We start from the raw sequence: 23,208 nt of genomic DNA, 5'->3' as shown, positions 1-23,208 counted from the left end.
CAAAAAAAATTCTTTTTTGTTCTGGAGTTGTTCTCTTTATTTCTTTATTTTAAAAAGCGACATGGATAACAAAAGAATGACAGTATTATTTAAAAATCACACTGCACAGAAAAGTCAGAATTTCCTCAAATTAAGAAAACTTTCTCTTGGATGGTTCTCTCAGCACTATTAGGCATTTATAAGAAATTCTAATGAACAAAAAAGGACATGGCGCCTTTAAGAACTATGAATAATTTAAGGTGGGGCAAATTGTAAGAATGTTGTGCAATTTTTATTTTCAGGCAGTATTTGTAAAGATAGCATAAACTAGCAAGACAATATTTACTTCTCCAGAGAAGCCTCTTGAAATTACCTGGACTTAGCTGGCTCCCCAATCATAGTCTCATAATATTATGTACCTTTCTCTTGCGACATTGATCAGAGTATAAATCCGCATCTACCTGGGAAGTTATTTAATTAGTAAGCTCTATGAGGGCAGACACCCTCTGCGTGCTCACCCCTGTATTCCCGCAGGACATAACAGAATGAATATCTTGGCAAAAGTACTATTTTAATAATATCAAAAGAGCCAGTGTTAGTGAGAAGTTTCTTAAACTTAAAAACGTATTTCTGGTTTTGAGAAGATTTAAATGGCATCACATTCATGGCTAATTAAAAATTATTGTAGAAAGAAAAGACAAAAGAATTACTAAGGTTCACTGCAATTTTCACTATCTCAAAATTTTGTTTTTAGACCTGCCATATAGCATATAGAGAATACCCGGATTATTTTAAGTGTAGTCAAAAGAGTCCACTTTTATATACAGTTACCACTTAGTAAAATAAGAATATATGAATAAAGAAATGTGGTCTATATAAACAATGGAATATTATTCATCAAGAGAAAGAAGGAAATACCACCATTTGTGACACATGGATAGACCTGGAGGGTATTATGCTAAGTGAAAGAAGTCAGACAGAGAAAGACAGATACTGTATGGTATCACTTATATGTGGAATCTAAAAAAGCCAAACTCAGAGAAACAGAGTAGAATGGTGGTTAAAAAGGACCAGCGGAGAATATGGAAATGGGAAGATGATGGTGAAAGGGTACAACCTTCCAGTTAGAAGATGAACAAGTTCTAATGTACAGCATGGTGATTATAGTTAATAATGCTATATTATATACTTAAAAGTCGCTAAGAGAGTAGATCTTAAATGTTCTCACCACAAAATAAGAGATGGTAATTATGTGACATGATGGAGGTGTTAGGTAACACTAAGGTGGTAATCACTCTGTAATATATGTGTATCAAATCAACAAGTTGTACATCTTAAACATATACAATGTTATACGTCAATTATATTTCAATATAGCTCAGGTAAAGAAGAATATAATGTAGCTGAATTGTACCAGAAGAATTTCTACTAACTCTGAAAATTCTGCCCCCTGAAAATCTGAAGTACGAACTTTATTTCAAGCAAGTAAGAATCATCTTTTGCTAGCTAGAAATAGTAAAATAATACATTAAAAAGACAATCAAATCATTATATTTTTCCCCAGACAAAAGCCAACATACACCAGCCAAGCTGATTTTTTGGATTGAACTGACAATCAGATTGCATTGGTTTCATAAAAAGTCTTTATGGGTTTAATAGTGATTTTGGATGAAAGATACACCCATGGAGTGATTTAAGAAAACATTTTGGAATACCAATTTTGTAATTTGCTCTGATGTTTACTAAAATCAATGAGTAAAGCTCCAAAAGAGATCATTATGACTGCGCCATCTGGAGCCCAAACTGCCACACAAATTCAAATCTGACAGTAATTAACTGGAAAGAAATAAACAATACCACCCCTGCTTGTTTTGTTGTTTGTTTTGGTTTTCTGAATGATGGCTGGCCAGGAAGGAACCTCAAATTTTTCAAGTGGTCAAATGCATAATGCTGATTTTATCTCTATAAACACTGCACTCTTTTAACAGGACCCCACTAGATTAAAAACAAAACAAAAAAGACTACAGAACTTGAAAGTAACCACTACAAGTCCCTTATAAAGCTGTTCTGATGATTTGCCTTTTAGGCAACAGAACTATGTTTTAATCATATTTCTCCATGTGGATACTAAAGGGGAAATCCCCGTTGGCTGTCAAAACCCTAGCATGACACACATGCCACGAACAGCAGTGATTCTGCCTAGGAGACAATGTCATATGTGCTTATTTTCACATCAGCAATATACATGAACATAGATTTTCTCATTTAATCGGGGGTACTTTAGAAATGCCCTCTAACTTTTCTTGTGTTAGGCATTTTTTCCCTCTTTTTGGTTTACTAAGTGTTGTCTATTTGAGACTATTAGTGCAATAATAACTTTAAAAAGACTGTTTCTGTAACACAAACTACCTCATGTCAACATAAAACCAAAGGGTACTAAGAATTTAGTAACAACACCAAAAATTACCAATAGGAAGAGAGCATTACTATGCTATGCCAACTCAGCAGAGATAGAGTCCAATTCAAACCTTAAGTTTCTTGTACTCTGCTCTGAATGCCTTAACAGATTCAAGGGAGGTTAGCACTCCAGAACTTTGAAAAGCTGCCATCTTCTCAAGTGGCAGGCAGCCTTCAGCCCTTCATTCCCACTGCAGGAACAACAGAGAGTATAAAACCCACTGGGCCCTGTAGATCGTGGGCGTCAGCATACAGCCAGAGTTAGTTCTAACATCCTCTATTACTGAGATGAATTAAAATCACTGTTAAGTAGATACCCATAGATTCCCACCTCTGTTTAAAAAAAAAAAAAAAAAAAGACTTCTCCAAAATAATCTCAAATTGCTGGCTACTTTTCCAAAGTGCTTCTGACCTAACATAAAACTGGTCATTCAGAACAGATGGGTTTTTAGGTGTTGAAAAATTATGATAGCAATTTCTAGAAATCTCATACCTATTCAACTTAAGGACGGCTGTCAGGTCTTTTCATACCCACCCCCTTGGCACCTCGCTCGGTGCCTTGCACAATGCATGTTTGTGGAAGTGAGTTATAACACAGGTAAACTGAATGATGTTTATAGTCAATCTAGCTATAGTGGCTTTAGAAAAAGAAAGAACCAAAGAGTTATTTTCGGTCCCACGCTGCAATTACAGTAAGGTGTAAAAAAGTCAACCTTGACCGCTCACTCTCAGTTCCATTCTCTTCTACTTCAGAACACTACCATTAGCCAACTTAACTGAAAGCCACTAAATACTGGTTTGGGTAGATAGCTTAACAACTGATTTGGTGAAAAATTAATTTTGCAGAGAGAACAGTTACCAATTAATTTTTTGAGTTCAGTCTAACGTTGTGGGTGTATTTTTAAATAGCGCCTAATATACCCTTAGAACCTTTTTTGCAACAAGAGTTCTTAGACAGTCACTAAGGAGACTTCAAACACGACACAGCAATCCTTTAATTATTTGGGAAAACATTTCTAGAACCCTTCTGAGAAGCTTAAACTCAATTGTTTTATACAGTGTTTACAATGGCTTTTAAATTTCCAAAGACCAAGGAGCTTCCCAGATGATCAGTTTGCCATCTTAGAGATAACAAATATGCCCAGTACCAGTCTGATTTTTTATCTTTTTTTCTTTTAAATTGAGGTGAAATTCACATAACATAAAATTAACAGCACTCGATTGTTGAGTGGATATCAAAACGTTTGATTACACACAGTTGGGGAAAACTCTAACACATGGCTGGTGACAGCACAATTGTTAGACCCTCTTTGGAGGGTGGTTTGGTGATACTTATCTAAGTTCTTGGTATTTATCCTCCAAATATACTTACACGGATGTAAAATAACACATATAAGACTATTAATCTGTACTATGTTTAATAGGAAAATATATTGAAGACAACTTAGTGACCACAGCAAATTTCAATATATCCATAGGATAGAATTTTATTTATTAAATAAGAATTAAGTTACATTAAGAAGAATAAGGCATGTATAGCACAGGAAATTATACTCAATATTTTGTAATAACCTATAAGGGAAAAGAATCTGAAAAAATATATATTATATACATATATGTATAACTACATCACTTTGCTATACACCTGAAACTAACACAACATTGAAAATTAACTATACTTGAATTTAAAAAAAAAAAAAAGGAAAAAAGGGTAAAAAAAGAAGAAGAATGAGGCAGCTAAGGAAAACAAAACAAAACAAAACACCAAGATAGTATAAGCGATAAAAGTAAGGTTAAAAAAAAGTGCAAACAGTATACTAACATTTGTATGGGGGGAGGGGCATCTGTTTATAAATGCTTGATAGCTCTCTGGAAGAATTCACAAAAACCTAGTAACAGTGGTTGCCCCCAGGGAGGAAAAGAGGTATATCGTCTATTCAAATACATAAATAAATTCAAGACGTAAATAAGAAATAAATCATTCTTTTGAAATCATGACTTTTCCCCAATTTGGCTGCTTTAATAGAGTCTTCTATCATGGCTGAGCTCTCAGAGTTCATTTAAGTGTGGAAATGCATGAAGTATATTATGGGGACAAAATAACACACAAGTAGGGTTGGCGGGGGGAGGTGAAGGGGCACGAAGCTACCCCGGGCAAGGGTATTCCTGGTGGAGGGCAAAGCTGGGACAAAGCAGTACAGAGCCCTGGGGGAGAAGCAGGCTGGTGCGCAGGATGGATTGAAAAGGCAGATGTGGCTGGAAGAGAGTGTCTGGGGGCACTGGGTAGGCAGACAAGGTAAAGGACTGTCTAAATTCAGCTTTTACTCTGAGATGGTAAAGGCCTCCTTAGGTTTGGGCTCAGGTCCGCCCCTCACCCACTGCATAGGAGGTAACCCAGGTTACCCAGGACATGTTCTCCCCACAGTACCCCTTGGAGCTGCCTACAGGATCCAAAGGATGGGTCATCTTTTTAAATCTGGGCATTTAGCATTTACTCAGTTTCTCTGAGCTCAACCTTCTATTGACATCAGCAAACCTTACATTCCCTCTAGCTAGTCTCTCTTTTCTCCCTTTCTTTCTTTACTTTCATCCCATATGACATTGCCTGGTCCCTAGGACGGGCCCACAATTCAAAGATGACCAAGCAAATAGTGTAGAAAATCCTTTAATCTCCCTTTGAGATACCCTAGTCTCTGCCACATTGAAAAACCAAGTTAAGTATAATCTTCAGCTTGGCCTACATTTGCAATCATTTAACAGCCAGCCCCACACTCCAAGCATGTGACCTGGGTGTGGTCTATACCTCAAAGAAACACAATTTATTTTTAAACAAACAGATCTTTTTACAGACTACCAGACATGGGTAACACCTAACTGAGCACTGCTGATAGAGATAATCCTTTGCCCAATTCTGCAACTGACTCTGCAATTGATTAAAGTTTTTAATCATCTTCTTCTCTCCTTCTTCTTCTTCTTCTTCTTTGGTAATAATCAAAGAATGTATAGATCTGCTTGAAATTAACAGAAACATTCTTTATCCCAGCCAACTGTTTCCAATGTCTTTCATCTAACTGAGGGTTTCCTTCTCATCTAATTAGCTTTTCCTTCCACTTTCTCAATTACCAGCACTTCATAATCCAAAAATAATCCAGAAAGTAAAGAAGAAAGAAGTCATTAACCTGCATTTCATTTCCATCAGGTGCTTGAATATTTTTATCTAGAAATGAAGCACTTGCCTAAAGTTTTTCTGGAATGGTCTTATTTATCTACCTTATTTACCTACTGATCTACCAAAGTGACAAAATAAATTAAACACCAAGCCTTTCAGGTTTCTCAGCCAAAAAGCTTTTGTTCAGCAAAACAGTCCCTGATATTTCTGCTTATAGTGTCATACCCAAGACATTCAATCCATGTACAGAGTGCCTGACAACTTAAGGAATGTGCCTAATGATTCTATTTCTGTGTCACTTTTTGAATTGCTGAAACTTTTACAAACCTCCTATTAACATTACTGGCATTTCTTTGGGCTACACTGTGGGAACTATACATAAAATTTCTAAAGAGTTTCTAGCCTTGGAAGTAGTTACTCTACCATAACTGACCTTGATGTATTCTCCGTGTATTATGAATCAGTACTCCTGGGACAACCACTTCCAGTGTCAGTTGATCCTGGAACTGGGATTACCCTAGAACACTTGAGTTGAAGAGACTTGAGGTCATGCAGTCTAATCTACACCCAATTCACTGGTCACGTCTACAAAACCCCCAACAAAGAAGTATTCATTCAGTTTCTTCTCAACATGGAACCCAAGACGTGAACCCAAATATCACCACAACCAGCAACATACGAAGGTGAATAACAATAGCCAATGCTCATAAAGCTTATTGTGTCGGACATTTAGTGCTCTAAGTATTCATTAACTCATTTAATGTTCTCAATAATCCCATAAAGCAGGCACTATTATTATCCCCATTTTACAGATGAAGGAACTGAGGTTAGATGACTTGTCCCAAATTACTCAGCTAGGTTCATCAGACTATGAACCACGCAGTTGCCATCCAAACCCATGCTCTTGAACAATACGGCACTGACTAAACTGTAGAAATCTTCTAAGAATAGAACAAAAGAATTTAAAAATAAGCAGCCATTAGAGACTAGAAGCCCAAGTGTTCCACTCACAGAGTGAAGACAGAGTGAGTAGCAGAGAGACAACGCGATCCATATGCTTAGCTTTAGTCTGACAGATTCACTGCCTCCAGAATATTGATTCTATTTCACAACTAAAGCTACAGAAATTATTGCGTTTTATTTGATATTTCTTAAAAAACACTTCTTTAGTGGATCAGCATGGCTTACATTTCAAAGGAGAGAAGATGAATTTTAGGGGGAGAAAACTAGAAAAACCATTTCTTACAAAAAGGATGGGCAATGAAATGTCCTCTTCTGTGGGTCAATGGCTATGACAATAATGTAAAAATTCTTGAGATTTTGTAAAGAATGACACAGCATCATCATAGTCAAAGTGTACAATCTGGTGACAAGAACCTTAGGACAAACTTAGTTTGAGGAGTTTACTTTCTCCTGTAAGTCTTCATGTCAGAGGTTCTCACTTTCCTATTCCATCATCTTCAGAGAAAGTAAATATAAATACTTCTTGAATGTTCCCCAACTTTTCAATTTCTTATTTGAAGGGATTTCTTCAGAGAGAAAGTGATTTTATTTTATTTTTAAGAAAAGGACACATGGTAGCCCTATTCTTAAATAAATAAACAAGGATAGTAGTATTATTATCTAGCCTGACATTCAAGGATATTGTTCTAGTTGTTATTGTATAAGAAATCAGCCCCAAAACTTAGTTGGAGAGAACCATTTAATTATAGGTCAGCAATTTGACAGGGACAATTTGTCTCTGCTCCTCCGTGGCTGGGGCCCCAGCTGGGAAGGCTTGAAGGCTGCGGGGACTTGATTACGAGGCGGTACAATCATCTGGACACCCTTCACTCAGGCTGGCCGCTGATTACATCTGTTCCCCGAAACCTCAATTGGGTTGTCAGCTAGAACCCCTACAGTTGACTTCTCCATATGGATTCTCTATGTGGGCTGCTTGGGCTTCCTAACAATATGGTGCTTGAGTTCTAAGCGTAAGCATCCCAAAAGAGCAAGGCAAAAGTGCATGGCATATTTATGATCCTGCTTCAGAAAGGATCATATGGCATCATATGGCACCATTTCACCATATTCTACCCATCAAGGAAGTCACAAAGATCTGCCTAGGTTCAAGGGGAAGGGATGTAAGCCCCCCTCTTCCCCTCAGTGGGAGGAGTCTCAACGTCACACTAGAAGAGCACATGGAATTGGAGATACTGCTGTGTCCATCCTTACAAAACAGAATCTGTCACACATATGAAGTAGAGCTCCCCCCAAAATCTGATCAATTTGGTGATCTAGTATTGCCGATTTTAAACTATCTCCGAGAAATGTAAAGAGGAAAAGTAAGCAATATATCAGGTATGACAGAGATCTAAGTCAGCACAGTGTAAACTGAATAATTCTAAACATTTGCTAATCATCTCCAAAGCAAATAGGCAGCTTTCAAAGAAGTAAAATTGAAAATCTTAGACTGTCTGCAAGAACCTATTAAAATGATGCATGTGTGACATTAATTTCTAATTATTACCAAAAACTCACTACCCATCAGTGGCCATTTATTTTTATTTTTTCATTTACAAGTTGGTACATTAGTTTTATTTCTACACCTATCGAAGCTTCAAGATCTGTTTATTATGCTCATATAACAATTTATAAAACCAATCAACTCTTAATAGTCTATGCCCTTCCTAACCTAAACCAAGTTTCACATAATGATTCTCAGTAAGGCAAACAGTCCAGCAAACAGGGAGCACAGCCACTGTCCAAAAGGGCAACATATTATGACAGTTTTTCCAAGTGACAGAGTTCTAAAGTTAAATAAGAGTGCTTGCAGGAATATAACTATGTCAAGAGCTTAGAATTTTACCATTATAATTCTAGCTTTTCCTACTTACATTGGGTAATCAGATCCAAACAGACCCAAACAGCTTGGATCTGTTCCCGGAGCTCCAGATGCGTACATTTAACTAGCTACTAGATACAAGATACTTAGATATCTAATAGGCATCTTGCAAAATGTCCAGCACTAAAATTCTGTTCTTTTCCCCATCAACCTTAATCCTACTGTTTTCAGTCTCTCAAAGCCTTATTTTTCTCCATAGCATTTATCATTATTGGATACATTAGCTATACCCTTATACTTGCCTTTAGGTCACATATATTAAGGCAAAATTTTTTATTCTGTGGTTTACTGCCATTTTCCCTTCGTCTAGAACAAAGGGAAATATGCCTGGCATATAGCAGGTGGTCAATAATATTGTTGAATGAATTATGACTTATCTGGGTCCCTGAGTAAATCACAAGGAGAGAACCAAGGAATAAAGGGATAAAGGAATAAAGGGTACCTTAGAACGATTATGCTTGTAAGTGGCTGACAGGGTAAGAAAGTAGCTCCAAAATATTGCTAGATTTAAAATTTTTTGTAAAGAATAAAAATGAGCAAAAACTGAGACTGTATGCGTAGGAATCTTACTATTAAATCATGCTACCTAAGCCACATCAGAATTACCAAGGAGAGCTTTTAAATTTATAGATGCTCATTCTTGCCAGTTTGGGAAATGTTGGATGGAATCTCAGGGACGAAAGATGGAATAGAGATTAGAATTTAGAAGGTCTAAACATAACCAAAGGGACCTCCCTGGTGGTGCAGTGGTTAAGAATCCGCCTGCAGGGGACACAGGTTTGATCCCTGGTCTGGGAAGATCCCACATGCTGCAGAGCAACGAAGTCCGTGCACCACAACTACTGAGCCTGCACTCTAGAGCCTGCGAGCCACAACTACCGAGCCCGTGTGCCGCAACTACTGAAGCCTGTGCACCTAGAGCCCATGCTCCACAACAAGAGAAGCCACCACAATGAGAAGCTCCACACCGCAAGGGGAGTAGCCCCCACTCGCCTCAACTAGAGAAAGCCTGTGCGCAGCAACGAAGACCCAGTGCAGCCAAACTATCTATCTGTCTGTCTGTCTGTCTGTCTATCTATCTATCTGTATAACCGAATACCCTGTAGTCTGTCTAAAGAAAGGACAGGTTAAAAGGAAAGGGAATCACCCACATAGCATCTGTAAAAACAGACTCTATTCTACCCTTAATGTAGATCTATCCCTCTAGAAGAGATAGATGCCTCAAGCTTCCACAGCTTGGTGTCACAATCCATTAAATTCCTCCAACTCGATTTTGATTTTATGCTCTCCAAGAAACTGTGTATAGAATTTAGCCTTCCACATAGATTAGCCTTCAGGGAGAAAATGTACACTTCAGCAAATATGAATAGCTATTCTCCTTATGGATATACTTCTCATTATAAATTTGAAATTTGCATTCTGGTTTGTGCATCAGTCTTGGGAGTTCGGTTAATGTGAGTCACCTCCAAGGCATACTGAAAATACCAACTCTGTTAGCTTAAAAGAGCTGAGGAACAGACCCTGGTAGCCCTATCAAGGTTGTACTAACTGAGCAGAAACAAAGAGAGGGCAAGAAAGAAAGAAGTGACTGTAGGTTTTGGTTTTGTATCCAACTGGAGAAAAAAACCCAAAAAAACCCGAGGCTGATATACTTACTACTTAACCCACTAGCCAAAGCAGTGAATTGACCTCATCCTCCTGATGCCCTGGCTCACCACTCCCGATGTACACTGCCAGGTCTTCTCTCGGCATCCAAGACTCCTTAGCAATTCATTTTCATCAATTCTACCCTTATAAAAATGTGGAGGGGTACTCTCTGCTCCAACTCACAGGATTAATCCAATCAGCCAATTAGCCTAGTCTAGCCCAAAGCTATCTCCCTCCTTTCCAGTCCTCTCCACACTGCAGTAAGGAGACTGACAATTAGCTCCATAGCAACTGCTTTCAGCAGTTCAAGCGTGGGTGCCTTGTATGTCCTCAAGGTAAAGCCATAGTCACCTGGTTTCAGCTACAGTCTACGTTTCCAGGCTCCTCTTCACATGCTTGGCTCATTCTGGAGCTCTGCGTCCTGTTATACTTATGAGTCTTTGGACATGGCATCTACTCCCTCCTCCAGAAAGACTGTCTAGATCACCCTCCCAACCTGACCACCTCCCTTCACCTGTGTAACTTACCAGTCCTTCAGGACACCATACAGATGTCATTTCCTCCCCAACTGAGTTATACTCCTGTGTACAAGTTTCCATGTGGTTACCCTACCTGAGTCCTTGTCACACTGTACTGCAGTTTCCTATCTATGTTTCTGCCCCTCCCCAACTAGACTAAGCTACTTGTAGGCAAGAACCATGTCTGGGCACTTAGTAGATGCTCAAAGAATAAATAGATACTTTGGACAAAATATGGACGTCTCAATCATCCTCATCTCTCTTGTCTGATATAATTTTTATAATTTTGGTCTCTTCTTTTACATACTAAAGTCACATTACTTGCCACCAACCATCACCTATCTCTCTGCCAAAAACGGTAATGGCAATTAAGAATTACATGTATCCTGGGAATTCCCTGCAGTCCAGTGGTTAGGACTCTACGCTTTCACTGCCATGGCTGGGGTTCAGTTCCTGGTCGGGGAACTAAGATCCCACAAGCTGAGCAGAGCAGGCAAAAAAACAAAACAAAACAAAAAGAATTACATCTATCCTAAGATGATAGGGAGACTCTTCAGGTACATTTTAGTATTGTTTGAAAATTGAACAATGCAAACAGATTGCTTTGCTAGTTTTAAAGATAAGTAAATTTATTTATTTATTTATTTATTTATTTATTTATTTATTTATTTATTTATTTATTGCTGCACTGGGTCTTTGCTGCTGTGCCTGGGCTTTTCTCTAGTTGTGGTGAGCTAGGGCTACTCTTCATTGCGGTGTGTGGGCTTCTCATTGCGGTGGCTTCTCTTTGTTGTGGAGCACGGGCTCTAGGCACGAGGGCTCAGTAGTTGTGGCTCGCAGGCTCTGGAGCGCAGGCACAGTAGTTGTGGCGCACGGGCTTAGTTGCTCTGCGGCTTGTGGGATCTTCCCGGACCAGGGCTCGAACCTGTGTCTCCTGTATTGGCAGGCGGATTCTTAACCACTGCACCACCAAAGATAAGTAAATTTTAAATTTAAAAATTCAGTCATGCTGGGCTTCCCTGGTGGCGCAATGGTTCGATCCCTGGTCCGGGAGGATCCCACATGCTGCAGAGCAAATAGGCTCGTGCGCCACAACTACTGAGCCTGTGCTCTAGAGTCCACGAGCCACAACTACTGAGCCCGTGTGCCACAACTACTGAAGCCCACGTGCTTAGAGGCCGTGCTCCACAACACGAGAAGCCACCGCAATGAGAAGCCCACGCACCACAATGAAGAGTAGCCTCCGCTCACCGCAACTAGAGGAAGCCCACGTGCAGCAGTGAAGACCCAACGCAGCCAAAAATAAAATAAATAAAATAAAAATTAAAAAAAAAAATTCAGTCATGCTGAAAAATACAGTTTACATACATATACACACTCATGAAATACAAATTTCTTTGCCCAAACATTGCCAGGCATTTCCATATATATCTGTCCTAACACAAATATTTTAAAACTTCTTAGTTCTCTTTGCTAAGAAGAAAACAATCTCAAACTAAGCTGATATGTAGAATAATTCATTAGCTGTCTCAAGCAGCAAATATCCAGCTTTTGGGGGGAAATAATGTGACTTCGGTAGTTTTTTTTTTTTAAGTGGTATTAATAGCCAAAGAGAACTATCTCCCTCTGAGGGATAACATTTAAATTATCCCTTAAGTAGACCCAAGTATATTGCTAAAAAATTAGCATGGTTAGAGTTTTGCAGTGCATTTTATATTTTTAAAAAAAGGAAAAAGAAAAGAGATAAACATGCATAGTCTCCTATAATCCAGATTTCCTTTCCAAAGCACTGATTTCCAGGCACTTTCCTACTATTAGGTTATTTTATTTTATGGTTAACATGAAAACAGAATTTTAAATCAAAGGACAGACTGCACTGTGCAAACTAGAATTGCTCATTTTTCACAAGTCCCAGTTCCAGCAGGAGAGCTCTGCAACTTGTTCTCAAGGAACAGGATTTTTTTTTCCTTTAACCCTCCCCTAGACTCTCCTAAGTACTTTCCCATCACCTCTCATCCAACAGTCTCAAAGCACTTCACAAACAAGCACTGATCTTTATGCTTTCTGTGGAGCCGAAGGCAAGCATCGCCACACCACTTTATAGATGGGGAAAACGAGGAGCAGAGATGAAGACTTGCTGGACACGAATAAATGCTGGAAGAGGCAAGCCATACGGCCCTGGCTTAGCCCTTCCAGGCTGTCTCATCCACCTGGGTGGGCCCACGCCATTTCTCCCAAGCACCCGTCGGGTATTTTAATGCATTTCAGGAACCCACTCTCAGTTTTGGTTGTGCAAATAGAAGTACAAGGGGAATAGCTTCCTGTGAAGGTGCCAAGTTTTCTTTTGCTATTGATATGAAAGGAAATATTTAGTTTCCTGTTCCTCAAGAACCAAAACTTTGAAGCCCTGCATGGGACAGCCAGAGCACCCCCAAAGTGGTCAATATTGAATTCTCTTTGTTTCGTCTCAATTGCATTAAAAATACTTTTCAACAAGACATAATTTTGTTAGACCCCCCCAAATCAGAAAATTGATATTACTCTTACTATTTAATACCTTTACAAATTAATTTCTTTAAATTAAAAAGAAAAAAAAACTTCGGACTTAAAGGAATGGGAGGGAATCACTAGACATATATGAAACACCTGCTAGAACAGAAGCTTCATTCATAATAGTTTCTGTTGCGTTTACAACACGGTACTGTGAGTCATTGGTTCTTAATGATTCTCAACGTTGAGTAACATGAAACGTTTTAGAAAGCAAAACCTCCATCAGTGATAGGGGAAATATGAGTAATGGGGAAAAGAGGGATTGTGAGTTACTAATACAGAAGATGAATTTTTTTAAAACTATATTTGTTTAGAGTTCGGAAACAAATATTTAAATTCTAGCACTAGCATTCATTGTTTGGGTGGGTCTGGTCTATAAAATGGAAATAAACTCACAGGGTCCTTGTTAGGTTATGAAAGGATGCATTTAAATACCCTAATCAAGGTGTGTCAAGCACTTAACAAGTTGGTTCTCTTCCGTTTTCATACTTTAAAAGATGGAGGGAGAATTTGGGTTCTATGCATGATTCCTCAGAAAGGGAGGGAGCAGAGTAGTATTTATTACAGTGTGTGGCGGGGAAGACTGAGGGCTCTAAAAAACCATGTGGCGGCAAAAAGATGAAACAAGAATGCCAAAGATATTGATAATCTTCAAGTTGGGTGATGAGTACATGGGGGTCATCATATTCTAAGTATGTTTGAAAATTCCTATAATAAAAAGTACAAGCAATAAAAATACATTTTGATGGTATTAACTTAAAAAAAAAAGGACGAGGGCTTCCCTGGTGGCGCAGTGGTTCAGAATCTGCCTGCCAATGCAGGGGACACGGGTTCGAACCCTGGTCTGGGAAGATCCCACATGCGTGGAGCAACTAGGCCCGTGAGCCACAATTACTGAGCCTGCGCGTCTGGAGCCTGTGCTCCGCAACAAGAGAGGCCGCGATAGTGAGAGGCCCGCGCACCGCGATGAAGAGTGGCCCCCACTTGCCGCAACTGGAGAAAGCCCTCGCACAGAAACGAAGACCCAACACAGCCATAAATAAATAAATAAATAAATAAAAATTAAAAAAAAAAGGACGAGAAGGAGAGCTCTAGAGTCCCAGACCTGGGATTGAATCTCTGCTTTCTACTCTGTGAACCTGATAAGTTAGTTTACCGTTCTGTGCTTCGATTTCCTTTCTTGTAAAAGGGGATAATGAGGATGTGGCCAGTGCAGAGATGTGTCGCTCAGATCCTTCTTCCAGAAAGACCTCCCTGCCCAGCTGGTTAGCGGACAGCCTCCTTTAGGGTACGGTCTGCTATTTATTTTATTTATTTATTTTTGGCTGCATTGGGTTTTCATTGCTGTGCACAGGCTTTCTCTAGTTGCGGCAAGCAGGGGCTACTCTTCATTGTGGTGTGCGGGCTTCTCATTGCAGTGGCTTCTCCTGTTGTGGAGCACGGGTTCTAGGGTGCACGGGTTTCATAGTTGTGGCATGCAGACTCAGTAGTTGTGGTGCACGGGCTCAGTTGCTCCACGGCATGTGGGATCTTCCCAGACTGGGGATCGAACCCAGTGCAGTCCCCTGCACTGGCAGGCAGATTCTTAACCACTGTGCCACCAGGGAAGTCCTAAGAAATAATTCTTATTAAAAACTTCATGCCAATGATTAGAATGGTGTGTTCAAAGTTTTAAAAAGAAACCACGATATAGTTAATGTGATATTATAGTTTAAATGTGAACAGGTTTTAATAACTTTTGCAGCAAGAGATTGGAAGTTTCATCTATTTTGCTGTTGGCAGTGGTGGTATGAATACAGTGCTAGTATTAAACAACTGAGGTTGTTAAGATTTACACAGCCCATCGACAGACGAATGGATAAAGAAGATGTGGTACATGTATACAATGGAATATTACTCAGCCATAAAAAGGAATGAAATTGGGTCATTGGTAGAGACGTGGATGGACCTAGAGACTGTCATAGAGAATGAAGTAAGTCAGAAAGAGGAAAACAAATATCGTATATTAACGCATATATGTGGAATCTAGAAAAATGGTACAGACGAACCGGTTTGCAAGGCAGAAATAGAGACACAAATGTAGAGAACAAACGTATAGACACCAAGGGGGGAAGGCGGGGGGCTGGTGGTGGGATGAATTGGGAGATTGGGATTGACATATATACACTAATATGTATAAAATAGATAACTAATAAGAACCTGCTGTATAAAAATAAATAAATAAATAAAATACAAATTTAAAAAGAATTACATAAATTTTTTTTTCTTTTTTTTTTTGGCTGTGTTGGGTCTTCGTTGCTGCGCGTGGGCTTCCCATTGCAGTGGCTTCTCTTGTTGTGGAGCATGGGCTCTAGGCACAAGGGTTTCAGTAGTTGTGGCATACAGGCTCTAGAGCGCAGGCTCAGTAGTTGTGGCACATGGGCTTACCTGCTCCATGGCATGTGGGATCTTCCCGGACCAGGGCTCAAATCTGTGTCTCCTGCATTGACAGGCAGATTCTTAACCACTGCGCCACCAAGGAAGTCCCGAGTTACATAAATTTAGCATAGAATTTTACAGATGAGGCTTATGAGTTAAAAGAATCAATATTAAAAACTTGTATATTCCCAACTAACTCTTTAAGATAATATACATATTTGGCCCTTTATGACTTTTTAAATTTTTTTTACCTAGACACATCACTAGACTCAAGCTAGTATGACTATATATTATTAAATCAGGAAACAAATATTGCATTACAAACACTAATTCCAGAAGACTTCACACCCACATTCCAAAATCTAATTAGATTAATTTCCCAGGGCATACGTGTATTCTTGGTAGCTTGCAATTTTTAAGTGTCAAAATAAAGCCTTATTTTTAAATGTGGGTGGTGTTGATGAAACAAGTATGAGTAATACTTGCAGGAAACACAATATTAGCTTTAGCAAGGAAGTGGGTGATACTTGAATAGTCCTTCAAAGAGGCACTTTCCATGTCGCACCAATGTAAAGCAAGAGTTCTAATGTGATCACACAGTAAGCACAGACAAAACCCCTTACGGTGCTTGAAACACAGTTTTACTTACCAAAAATGCAATGTTCAGGATGATATCTAATGTATAAAGTGAAGGCAACAAGCTGATGGGTAAATTTCCAACCACAGAATCACCTGACCTCCCCTGTTTTGTTTAATATCTACTAACCAGAGAGACAAATATCATATCGCTTACATGTGGAATCTAAAAAAATGATACAAATGAACTTATTTACAAAACAGAAATAGACTGGGGATTCCCTGGTGGTCCAGTGGTTAGGACTTGGTGCTTTCAATACTGTGGGCCCGGGTTCAATCCCTGGTCGGGGAACTAAGATCACACATGTCCCGAGCTGCACGGCACAATAAATAAATAAAGACAAACAAAAACAGACTCACAGACATAGAAGACAAACTTCTGGTTACCAAAAGGGAAAGGGGGGGAGGGGAGGGATAAATTAGGAGTTTGGGATTAGCAGATACAAACTACTATATATCAGTAAAAAAGATAAACAAGAAGGACCTACTGTATAGCACAGGGAACTATATTCAATATCTTGTAATAACTTATAATGAAAAAATGTGAAAAAGAATATATATATATATGACTGAATCACTTTGCTGTACACCTGAAACATTATAAATCAACTACACTTTGATTACAAAAAATAAAGATAAAAAGTAAACTAATTTTTTAAAAAATCTACTAACCAGAAAAGACTGTGTAAACCCTGTTTTAATAGAGAGGTAGGGATGACAGAATTAAACTTGATTTGGTCTATCTTTCGAGGCAGTTCTGCTCTGCTCACCGAAGTTCCAAGAGTGATGTCTCCCCTGTTGGTCTTGCCATGTTTATCCCAAACAGAAATCTCTGAAGGATTAAAGAAGAAAGAGCAGGAGAAGAGCTATGAACTGTTGTTAGTACTCTACTCCATTTAGTACTGGCAAGTAAGAATAGGTACTAATTCTCCAAATCCTGCAACTATTAACAGTCCATTAGGGCTTCCCTAATGGCGGGAATCCGCCTGCCAATGCAGGGGACATGGGTTCGAGCCCTGGTCCAGGACGATCCCACATGCCGTGGAGCAACTAAGCCCGTGCGCCACAACTACTGAGCCTGCAAGCCACAACTACTGAGCCCGTGTGCCACAACTACTGAAGCCCGCCTGCCACAACTACTGAAGCCTGTGCGCCTAGAGCCTGTGCTCCGCAATGAGAGAAGCCACCACAATGAGAAGCCCGCGCACCGCAACGAAGAGTAGCCCCTGCTCGCCGCAACTGGGCAACGAAGACCCAACGCAGCCAAAAATAAATAGATTAATTAATTAATTTAAAAAATTATTTAACAAAAATGTCTAGAGGGACTTCCCTGGCGGTCCAGTGGTTACGACTCCTCACTTCTGAACTAAAATCCCACAGGCCGGGCTTCCCTGGTGGCGCAGTGGTTGAGAATCTGCCTGCCAATGCAGGGGACACGGGTTCGAGCCCTGGTCTGGGAAGATCCCACATGCCGCGGAGCAACTAGGCCCGTGCGCCACAACTACTGAGCCTGCGCGTCTGGAGCCTGTGCTCTGTAACAAGAGAGGCCGCGATAGTGAGAGGCCCGCGCACCGCGATGAAGAGTGGCCCCCGCTTGCCGCGACTAGAGAAAGCCCTCGCACAGAAACAAAGACCCAACACAGCCAAAAATAAAAAAATAAATAAAAGTGAAATTCTTAAAAAAAAAAAAAAAAATCCCACAGGCCGTGCAGTGTGTCCCCCGCACAAAACGGAGATCTAGACTGTGTATTTGTGAGGAAGCAGTATAAATCTCTGGACCTTCTGCTCAATTTTGCTGTGAAACTATAACTGCTCTAAAAAATATGTCTATTTAAAAAAAAATGGTGCCTAGAATTATTTTTTTTTAAATGTTTACAACTGCCAAAGTGCAGAAAGGCATTAAAACTACCCTCCCATTACTTTAAAACAGCAAATGTTAAAACAAAAGGAAAAAAAGGATTCATTCATTTATTCAATAAATATTTCTTTCTTTCTTTTTAATATATTTATTTATTTTTGGCTGTGCTGGGTCTTCGTTGCTGTGCGCGGGCTTTCTCTAGTTGCAGTGAGCGGGGGCTACTCTTTGTTGTGGTGCGCGGGCTTCTCATTGCGGTGGCTTCTCTTATTGCGGAGCACGGGCTCTAGGCACACAGGCTTCAGTAGTTGTGGCAGGCGGGCTTCAGTAGTTGTGGCACGCGGGCTCAGTAGTTGTGGCTTGCAGGCTCAGTAGTTGTGGCGCACGGGCTTAGTTGCTCCACGGCATGTGGGATCTTCCCGGACCAGGGCTGGAACCCGTGTCCCCTGCATTGGCAGGCAGATTCTTAACCACTGCCCCACCAGGGAAGTCCCTCAATAAATATTTCTTTAACTCCCAACTGTGAGGCAGGCATTGTTCCTGGTCCAGTTGGTAGACAACTCTTTCACTGCTGCCTCTTAAAGGTGCACACCACAATCAATGTCACTATATTCAACAAATTGTGGAATGCACATTATATGCCTGGCACTGTCCTAAAAACATAGGTTTAAGAAAAAAAATTAAGTACAATCAACACAGGTGGCTTAACATAGTAATATGTTAACCAATATGTATTATTCGGGTCTCTCTGTTTGCTTTCTTGCTGTTATTATTTTGGGCTACTCCATTTCTTATTAGCACCAAAAGAAAGATGGCAGAGAGGACACTAGGAGATAAAGGTAGATTCTGTCACTGAGTAAATTTTTAGCCACAAAGAGTAGAACAGTTATAAGGAAAGCTAAAATTTCCAATGGACTTTTTCTTACTTCACATTAATGATCAAGCTTACAAAAAGTTGAGCTGACACTTCAATAACTTCTCACTTCTTTCTAACACGTAGGTACAAAACCAAAAAAAAAATTCAAATGTAAGAAATTCTTGCTTTGCCATTTCTCCAATGACCAGTCACAATTTCAACAAGTCAGTGAAAACTATTTAGCCTATTAACATGACTTTTTAAACAAAGTCGTGAGTAAATGCATTTTGGTTAATTTTGGTACAGAAACAATTTTACCCTAGTCACTTTAAATCAGCCGTTTATACTTTGTTATAGCTCCTGATATAAAATAGAAGGCCCCTATTTTAATACAATTTAATCCAATAAAGTTATTACAAATTATGGGTTTTGAATCCATTTTTATGATTGCCTGATAACTTCCTGACATTTCATGATTTCTCAAAAATGTCCTAGAATATCAAAGTTTACGCCTATGGAGAGGTTAAAAAAAAAAAAGGAGAAAAGAGAACGGTTTTACTCTGTCTACAAAGCAGGATGTGGCTAAGAACAGGCCTTGAATGTAAAGTGCATGTTAGAAACCTGTCGTTTTGAAAAGCCTGCCTGGATGTTGACTGGCATCCTAAAATGTGTGTGAAACTGGATGGCATTTGTGGAGGCCTATGAAAGCTGCGAACACCTATTACAAAGAGCTCGTGGCTACCCGAACCAGAGCTCCATCTCTCTCCATACAGAAGCATCATTCTGCCATGTTAGGCTTGAGCGCCCCATCATTATCTCATTACCTATGTGCATGATCCCCACAGCCACCATTCAAGGAAAACCCTCAATCACGGCCCTGCCAGGCTGCCCAGGGCTGCCCAATGCACCGCACAACACTGAGTCTCTCACCACCAGAGAACTGGAGGTTTATTTTTCAGAATCCTTCATTATTCTAATTTTTAAAAAATCTCAAACATTAATAAAACAAGGCAACTGGAAACAGACATTTCGTTCCCCTTCTACTTCTTGGAATTTAAACTCAGATTTTGCACTCCTCTTAGCACAAATTACGTGATCATTCTTTTCCCTCTATTAACCTCTAAGCCACTCAAGGGCAAAGGGCAATACTCTACTGGAATGCCTTTTTCTTTTTTTTAACTCTTCACTGACATATACTTGTATAGAGACAACGGATGACTCATTCTTCCTCATAAACTTAAAAACAAGTGAAAAAAATTCTCAATTAGTTTACACACCTTCTCCCTTAAGAATCTTTTCCAATTATTTTCACTGTAGAAAATTTCAAGCATAGACAGTGGAAAGCATAGTATCACAAGTCCTCCTGTACCCATCAACCAGCTTCAACAATGACCAACTCCCAAGCACGTTCCCTTCATTGACATCCCCATCCACTACCACCCCAAATTCTTTTGAAGCAAATCCAAGATTTCCTTTCATTCATATATATTCCAGTTCCCACTGATTTTCAACAACTCCCTGTCTTTGCCTTCCTTCCCACCCTCTACCTCCAAAAATAAGTGTACAGAATAATGCAGGTGATTGTAGCTATTTTACCGGTTTTCTTCTCTTAGCTACCCCCCCTCTTCTGGATCACCTTCTATGACGTTCACCAACATCACCGTGAAGTGCCGACCATTGTGTTCAGTCCCTTTAACTACAGCCTATTTCACTTAGAAATATATTGCATTCCCCCCACCCCAATAATCGCCTTCTCTAGTTTGAACAAGTGAAACAAAATCGTGCCAAATTTTCTATTCTCTTGATTAAAAATTACTTCTGATTTGTTCCCCTCATCCCAGAAAAGGTAAAAAGAGCCAAAGGGAGTGGAGAAGGAATAGAAGAAGAAAGAAATTCAACACTTAAAATGGTAGATTCTGCCTAACTGGCCGTGTGTAAATACTTAAAACCATCTGTTACTTTATTTTTTAAATGAATATTTGTAAACATCGGTCGAAAATTGGAGTCCCTTTTGATAGAGGATGTTTATAAAATGAGTTATCTTAATGTAAGGGAGCTATTTGCCTTCAGGATTTCGGTATTAATACCAGTGGCTGCTTCTGAGCCTAAGAAGTGGTTATGTAAAAACAATTAAAGCAAAAAAAAAAAAAAAAATCAAGGGAGGATGCGCGCTGTTTCTATAGCTGCTCTAACCTTGTTTTATTTTGACGTGAGATTTCTTCGCCTCAGCTCAGAGAGCCACCACCACCCCACACTTTCTCCTCCACACCCTTTACAAATGGAATTCCGAAGGGAGGCACTTTCGAGTTCACCATGGGAAATGTCTCATCTTGAGAACATTTCAGGGCGATAGTTGAGATTTCATCTACTCCTCCCTCTGGACACTGCTCTGCACATCCCTTGCCCGGTGATTGCCTCAGGAATCCAGAGGAAGGCAGGGAAACGAGCTCCGGTCCACAAGCCACAGCCTCTCCTCCCCGAGGACGGCCTGTGCACCGCCTTGGCATCCTCCTTTCGCCCTGGTCCGGGGAGAGGAGCTTCCAGACAGCACGCTACTTGTTTATCCATCCGCGCCCCAGGTTAAGAATCCCGGCGGGGCGCTCCCTACCTCAGTTTAGCCTCTTTCCTCTGAGCAGTTAAAAAATATAAAATCTACCCCGCGAATGCCTCTTCCTGAAGGTGATAACACCAGATCTCCCTCTAACTCCGACTACTTTCCCCTCCAGGCCAAACGCCGCAGTCCCCACATCAAATCGAGGATCTGAGCTGCCCCTCAAAGAATCACAAGTGCACCCCTAAACCACCACAGGGCAAACGTCCTCGCCACTAGGAGGAAGACACCAGTTCTCGCCCCTGCGCCCCAAAACCCAAGACCCGGGGCCGGCCCCTCCAGGGCCGCCCCGCCCCCCGGAGGAGCGCCTGACCCGCCCGCACCTCCACGAAGAGAAAGCAGCCTAGGACCTCGGGTCTGGGCGCCGAACACCGAACGCAGCCCTGAAAATCCCCGGGCCTCCACGCCCCCATGGGTCGGCCCGCGGCGCATCGGTTACTCGCTCCGGGGGATTAAGGCTCTTCCCAACACACACCGCTGGCCTCGGGGCGCCGAGGAGAGGGAGTCCCGCCCGCGCCTCCGGCTCAGGCCGCGGGGGGACCCAGATCCGCGCCCCCTGCTCGGGCCGCCGGGGACCCACCCCAGCGCCCCTCACCTCCGAAGGGCGAATCAGGCTCGCACCTCCTACTCAAACCAAGGCCGACGAGAGGCTCCCGGACCTGCGCCTACCCCCAGGCCGCCGGGACCCCGACCAGCGCGCGGTCGCCTCCACCCGGGCAGCCCGGCCCGCGCCCCCAGCCCAGGCGCGCCAGGCACCTTCCCCCGCATCCCGGCGGGCCCAGCCCCTCACTCACCCAGAGCTCGGTGCCCCAGCTCATGGTGCAGGGGGCGGGAAGGGGCGCGCCGCGCGGCAGGCGCGGCTCTCCGGTCCCCCTCCCAGGCGATCCCTTCGCCCCTCGAGATCCCCGCGACCGAGGAAAGCCCGTGCCCGCGCGGTCGCCGCCTCCTCCGGCTCGCCGCTCCTCGCCTTGAGTCTCCTCGGCGGCTCCTCCTCCCCTTCGCTCCTCAGCAAAATGGCCCGAGGAAGCAGCAGCCGCGGTCGCCGCAGCGCCCGCCAGCCCGCCCCACAGCCGGAGAGCGAGGGGAGGGGGAGGGGCGGGAGGGGGCGGGACTGCACGCCGGGGGCGGGGTCGGCCTGACAGCTCGCGCACGCGCGCGCCCCGCCCCCGGCCCCGGCCCCACCTCCCCCTAGGCGCCCTCCGCCCCGCCCGCGTGGTCCGGGGGTCCGGAAGGACCCGGAGGGAGGAGGGGGCACCGCCGGGACTTGGAGGCCCGGACCTTTCCCCCGCACCCCACTACCGATTTTTTTTTATTACTTATTAGCAACCACACTCTCTGCTCTTAGGACAACCACTCGCCTTTGAACATAGCCGGCCCCGGTTATTACGGGTGCTCTGCAGAGGCCTGAGGTTGCTCCCCTGCGCCGAGCGCCGCTTTGAATTTCAGGACCATACTTTTCCCTGGCAGCCATTCACACCGACCGGAGTTCGCTCGGATGGTCTTTCCCCACCGCCCGGGAACCGTGGAGGCCCGAGGAGCCTTGCAGCCTTGCGCGGTGGGAGTGGGGCCTGGTACGGTGCTGTGTGTGTACTGCACACAGAGGGACGTCGAGGCGAAGAGCGGCCAAA

The 23,208-nt window shown here is 41.9% G+C and overlaps 1 protein-coding gene across 12 annotated transcripts in view; it reads right to left on the bottom strand.

Annotated features, from left to right (window-relative positions):
* FNBP1 (formin binding protein 1) overlaps positions 1 to 22,675 on the bottom strand; it is a 141,659-nt gene extending 118,984 nt beyond the window's left edge. For 7 of the 12 annotated variants that reach the window (XM_082468171.1, XM_082468170.1, XM_082468172.1 and 4 more), the window contains exon 1: positions 22,375 to 22,673. In XM_082468171.1, coding sequence (XP_082324297.1) covers positions 22,375 to 22,398 — 24 coding nt within the window. In that variant the 5' untranslated portion in view covers positions 22,399 to 22,673. Of the gene's footprint in view, positions 1 to 22,374 lie in introns of all 12 variants that reach the window. The other 5 variants (XM_082468166.1, XM_082468174.1, XM_082468168.1 and 2 more) reach the window with 3 other exon arrangements.
* Between the last annotated feature and the right edge of the window lie 533 nt (positions 22,676 to 23,208).

Source organism: Balaenoptera physalus (genome assembly GCF_965194825.1).
Source record: "Balaenoptera physalus genome assembly, chromosome: 7".
In the NCBI taxonomy this organism is placed as follows: Eukaryota; Metazoa; Chordata; class Mammalia; order Artiodactyla; family Balaenopteridae; genus Balaenoptera; species Balaenoptera physalus.
The sequence above is the reverse complement of the archived record's forward strand: the minus strand, read 5'-3'. Positions and strand labels throughout refer to the sequence as shown.